At 55.2% G+C, this 5990-nt stretch overlaps 1 protein-coding gene across 1 annotated transcript in view; it reads left to right on the plus strand.

Moving 5' to 3' along the window:
- Positions 1-5990, plus strand: part of KIRREL3 (kirre like nephrin family adhesion molecule 3) — a 359934-nt gene that overhangs the window by 347369 nt on the left and 6575 nt on the right. The window contains exons 13-15 of the mRNA XM_029962045.1: positions 174-209; positions 1564-1671; positions 5563-5672. Of these exons, the coding sequence (XP_029817905.1) occupies positions 174-209; positions 1564-1671; positions 5563-5672 (254 nt within the window). The remainder of the gene's footprint in view (positions 1-173; positions 210-1563; positions 1672-5562; positions 5673-5990) is intronic.

Here is a 5990-nt window from a genome sequence, read left to right on the forward strand (position 1 = left end):
GGGGACAGCCCTGCCCCGGGCAGGGGGACACCGAGGGTGGCAGAGGCCATCCCCTTCACGGGGACAGCCCTGCGGCCGGAGCGCGGAGCGGAGCAGGGGGCTGAGCGCTCAGGAGGCTGCGGTGGGCGCTTGGGCTGTGCCAGGCTGTGGACACTTGCTTTATTTTCAAACAGGTACGGAAATGAAATCAGGAGCTGGTATTCAAGCAGGTATGGAAATCATGAGCTGACCGTGAATGTGAATTGTCCCCAGCCATTACCACACCTGAGGGCCCGGCGTCCTCCTCCTGGCCCCGCAGCTTTCCGGCAGGGCAGGCAGGGCAGGAAGGGGCGTAGGGAAACTGCAGGGCAGTGACTGGGGCAGGACTGGGGATTTGGAGAGGTCAGCAGAGCTCCCCTCTGCCACTGACCCGCTCTGCAAACCACCACTTTCTGTGCCCCAGCTTCCCAGACCCCGAGAGGGGGATGATGTTACACAGCCGTGTTTTAAATGCTGCGGAAGTCCCAGAAAGTGCCATTGTGGGACAAAAGAGAGGGAGAAGTGCAAGTTTCCAGGGCTATTTGCAGGCATCAGCTTGTTTCAGCATCGTGGGAGAGTGCTGGCCAGCCTCCATTGGCACCAGAGCAGGGCTGGGTGGATCTTGGAGCAGATGCTGTGGGATGTGCTGCCCTTGTGCCTTCCTCATCCCCTGCCCCAGACCAGGGCTGCTGGGGGAGCATGTGGCCAGCAATCTGCTCCTCTTCAGCCTGCCCCTCCCTTTGGGAACTGTGCTTGGAGGGAGCGGAGGGACTGAGCAGGGAGATAACAAGGCTCAGGGGCTCCAACTCTGACCCCCTCCCCACAAACATGATTTCATACTCCACCCCCCTTCCCCACACCTCCCAAGCTGCTGCCAGGATCTGAGTGGATAAATCAGCTTTGCTGGCTGAGCCACAGTCTGAAATCCCTGCTGGGAACTCAGCTCCAGAGTTTTGTAGGCAGAAGGATGTAATCCCAGCTCTGCCTCCCACAGACCCTGCCTGCACATCCCACCCCACAGCCTCAGCCCCGGCACGGGCCACCCTCCTGTCCCAGTCTTTGTGGCACCCTCAAGAGCTTGGGAAGGATGGCAGAGTTGATAAGCCATGGGAGAAGGCAGGAAACTGGGATATAAAACTGGCAGGGGCTGTGAATGACGGTTCTTGGGTTAACTCATCTGTCAGCCTGCTCGGATGCCATTTCTCTTTCTTAATAATATTAACACATTGTCTTCTTCTGCACTTCATCCTTTCGAGGTGCTCATTTGTTAACCTGCAGGGCACTAAGGAGAGCAGTTTTTAACCTGCTCCTCTGGCTGCCCCCTCCTCTCCCTCCCAGGGGAAGCTGAGGCACAGAGAGGTCAGGGCTGCACAAACTGCAGTGTCCCAGGGGCAGCGGGGACGGGGGAGCGGGGAAGGAGGCCCCAAAACCCTCCCCGGGCTCCTCACCGAGCCGCTTGCCAGCAGCCAGGGGTGGGTCCCTGGGGGGAAAAGCCACCTCTGGGACCTTCATCCCGCTTCATGCTCCCTCTCCTTCCTCTTGCAGAGTCGGTGCCCATGGCGGTGATCATCGGCGTGGCCGTGGGGGCCGGCGTGGCGTTCCTGGTGCTGATGGCCACCATCGTCGCCTTCTGCTGCGCCCGCTCCCAGAGGAGTAAGTGTGCCCCCCTCCTCGGGAAGGGGCTGGGGGAAAACTTTGGGGAGGGGGGCGGATCGAGTGGGTCAGGGAGAAGCCAGAGCCTGAATTTACTGACGCGGCACCAGCACGAGCTGCTTCTCATGTTGGTCTTCCCAATGTTTGCTGCTCCAGTGGTGGGAAGGTTGGAACACCAGGCTGGAAGACGAGGAAAAGAATTTCACCCTGGTTAGTGGTGTGCAAGGAGCAGAGGTATTACAGAGATCAGCTCAGGAATGATGGGACCAACAGAGCACTTGGATATTAGGAGAAGGACTCATTTCCTGCCGGGGTGACTGGAGGTTCCTCTCCCAAGACAAACACTGGAGCATTGTGGCATCATGTTGGTCTTCCAAATGTTTGCTTTGCCCATGGGAAAAGGGAAGTGTTTGTGGAAAAACGTGCTGATCCCTGTTAGCAGCACAGGCAGCTTAGGAGGCATGCAGGAAACCTCTTAATCCCTCCCCTGGAGTAATCCTGATGTCCAAGAGGGAGAAGCATCCTCGCTGTGCCACACCGGTGCTTAAAAACCCTCCACGGTTCTGCTTCTCTTTTAATTCCAATTTTCCTGACATAGCATGCATATTCCTGGTGGGAATGACAGCCAGTGGAGGGATTTCCATGGGATATGTGGGTTTTGGAGTCTGGCTGCAGTGGGAATACAAGTTAAAGTGACATTAGAGACATAGGTAGAGAAGGAGGGGGAAACTGTGGCATCGAGTGGCCTCATTAAAAGGACACCAGAAAATTAAAGAATTGTTTACTCCATGAAAAGGCACCAAACCAGGAGGGAGAAGAGTGTGATTGTCTGGAGCATCCCAAACCTCTGGGAGAGGAGGAATTCTCTGTAGGACTCTGAGCTCCCAAGGCACACGGTGCAGATGCCAGGATGCCAAGCTCTCTGTGTGTGTGCCAGAAAACCCAGTTGTTTTATTTCTCCCTTTATTTTCCCCCCTTGATGGTTTGCAGAGCAATCAGAGACACGAGGCTGCTCCCAGATCTGGTTTGGACACCCAGACTCCCACAGCAGAAATGTGTTTAATTTCCAGAGCAATAATGATGCCTCTCCCTGTTTTATCCCCTTTTTTTGAACTCTCACAGCCTCCATTAGAAAGAATTAACAAGTTAAATGGGGGAATTCGTTAATCTTGCTTTCTGGGGAAGGACTGCTGACAGACAGGACCCAAGACCATGCCAGTTTGATGTTGTGGAGATCACTGGGCAGCGAGGGATGATTCCAGCACCTGAAGGAAGCAGGGCCAAGCTGTGTTCCCATGTCCATGGGCTGTGCTTTCCCCACACCACACCCTCTGGAGCAGGGACAGCCTGTGGTTCATTAGCTCCCTCTCATCTGATGGAACCAGATGGTGCAGAGCTCTTTACAGGACACACAATTGCAGGGGAATGTCACCATAACAGATCCCAGACACGGTGAAAATGCCAGGATTTAGTCCCTCACAAGCTGGAGGCGTTCAGGGATGGGCTGGTCTTCGTGGGGAAAAGCCAGGAGAGGACAACCCCATCGCACCCAAATGCCTTGTGTGATTTATCCCAGTGATAAACTGGGAAGAAGAGGCATTTTCCTCACCAGTATATGCTGGCAAGGATACATGCTGGCAAGAGGGTACTGGGGGCACAGTGGCAGGGTTTGAAGTCCCTTTTTCTCTGCTCTGTTTCCAGTTCTGTCCTGCTTAGAAAGGGCTTTTGGGTCTTGATATGCCATGAGCTGCTGAGTCTGGGCACCTTCCCTGCTCTGCTGCTCTTCAGCTCCTCCCACAGTGATTCCCTGGGGAGAGGTTGGCAGCATTCCCGGACCAGGGAATGAGTCCCTGTGCTTCCCACAAGGCTCCTTTGCCACTTCACTTTGGGATCAGAGGAAGCAAGAAGAGATCATCCAAGAGCTCAGCAAAGATCCCTGCCCTGACCCTCCCCGAAGTGAAATGGGAGGAGGAGAGCCAGACCCAGCCAGGGGCAGCAGCAAATCCAGGGTGCAGGTGGGATTCCCCAGCCTGAGATCCATGCAGGGCATGCTGGTGGCAGTGGGGCCACTCAGTCCCCCTTCACATGGCTCCAAAAGCCACTTGGAGCTGCCAAAACAGGGTCTCTCCTCATTTTTTGGGGGGAGCTGGGAGCATCAGCAGCTGACCTGGCCCCACAGTGACACTCAGGGGGTGCAGAACCCTTCAGGGGAGGACTTGAATGTGCCAAGGGAACTTTTACACCAGTTTCGAGGTGCTGATGCCAACTGGATGCTGTGGCCACTGTCTCCAGTGGTGGGAAGGTTGGAACACCAGGCTGGAAGACAAGGAAAAGAATTTCATCCTGGTTAGTGGCATGCAAGGAGCAGAGGTATTACAGAGATCAGCTCAGGAATGATGGGACCAACAGAGCACTTGGATATTAGGAGAAGGACCCATTTCCTGCCAGGGTGACTGCAGATTCCTCTCCCAAGACAAACACTGGAGCATTGTGGCATCATTTCCAACAACAGCCTGGTGCAGGCTGTGGGAACAGTTGTGTGGAGGGGACACGGTGACCCAGCAGTAACTCAGGGGAAGGAACCTCCCGACCCAGCCACTGACCACAACTAATGGCACTGGAGGAGGCAATTCCTGGCCTTGTTTTGGGGAAATGCAGGGGAAAAAAAAGGAAAAAAAAAGGACCAGGTGCAGACACACCGAGCCTGGAGGCTCTGGAAAAGAAAAAGATGACTTTACTGCACATCTGGTGTTGTATCTTCGGTGATTTAACGGCCCAGAGTTATTTAAGGGGGAGCACTCCTGGGAGAGAAGGTGCAAGACAGTGATTAGCTTCTCCTTGTGATTAAAGACAAAGGCTCTGGCACCAGGAACGTGGCCCCAGCAGGAAAAAAAAAAATAAAAGGAAAATCTGTAGTAACTTCCCAGCAAAAGGTTTTGCCATGTACCCTGAGACTTGGAGAGGTCTAGGGGCTGCAGATATCGAGGGCAGGGGATGCTGATAAAGATGAATTCAAGGATGGAGCTCCAGGCTGGTCTCGGTTGCATCATCCAGTTTGGTTTAGAGATAAAACCCCCCTTTGCTGGACTGATCCCTGCAATCCTGGCCTGGCAGAGCCCTGCTGGTTCCATCAGCTGGAGGCAGATCTGACAAACCAGAGGTTCAAGGCAGTTTTGGGGGCCGGGAGGGCTGGCACAGCCATCCTGGGAAGTGAGAGCCAGATCGGAGGCTGGAGCGCGGCTTCAAAGCCGTTGAGGTCTCACTGCTCACATTTGCATCCGTGCCTGCTTTTCATCTCGGCTTTGCCGCCGCCTCTGCTCCCGCTGCTCCTCGGCCCGGGTTTAATTCTCCTAAAACGGCTTGTTTGAAGCACGCCTGACACCTTCAGGGAAGGCAGGGAGTCTCTCCAGGAATGTTTCTCTCTGTTCTGCGGGAAAACAGGCTGCTTGGAGATGACAAAATCATCCCCGGCCATGTCTGTGCTCGTTGCTTGGCCTTTTCCATACGTGTCTGCACCCCAAACTGGGGAAGGCTTTCCTCAGGGGCTCCCAGCACCCAGGCAGAGCTGGTCCTGCCCTCAGGAGCAGTATTTCCTATGAATCAGCAGGCTGGATAATGATTCCACCACCTGTGTGAGCAGTTCTGCTGCAGCCCAGCCCCTGTTAACAGCACCATGAGTGTGGCAGGGACCAGCCAAGCTCCCAAAGGAATTCCAACAGGAATCTGAGCTGCCCAGAGGTGACATGGTAATATTGCTCCCTTAGCTCTTGCATGAACTTGCTGAGCCAGGTTTATTTTCCCTGGTGCTGCCAGGCATCCTCAGTCAGCCCCCTGCGGATGCTCCACCACTGCCTTGGGCTAAAGCCCTTCTCCATCTCCCTCTTTTCCCAGATCTCAAGGGCGTGGTTTCTGCCAAGAACGATATCCGCGTGGAGATCGTGCACAAGGAGCCGGCCTCGGGCAGGGAGGCGGAGGAGCACCCGACCATCAAGCAGCTGATGGTAAGGATTTCCTTCCCCTCCCTAAGAGATTGCTCCAGGAGTTTGATGGGAACGAGCCCAGGCACGTGTCCTTCGTCGCGTAATCCCCGCTCAAGGCAAAGATTACATCCTGCTCCGGAGATCCACATCCTCCTGCCGTAAAAACTCCTCGAGTGACACCTGGCCAAACGAGGAGGGAGAGCTGGGAGGGGTTTATTGCTGTGGCCCGGCTGCCCTCGGGGCTAATTGCAAAGCAAATTTGCCACCTCAGGCGGGGAGAGCTGCAGAGGGAGGGGAGGCACACAAGGGGTGAGCACGAGGTGATAACGAGCTCGTTAA

This window comes from Manacus vitellinus, unplaced genomic scaffold (genome assembly GCF_001715985.3).
Source record: "Manacus vitellinus isolate BGI_N305 unplaced genomic scaffold, ASM171598v3 scaffold_41_pilon, whole genome shotgun sequence".
NCBI lineage: Eukaryota > Metazoa > Chordata > Aves > Passeriformes > Pipridae > Manacus > Manacus vitellinus.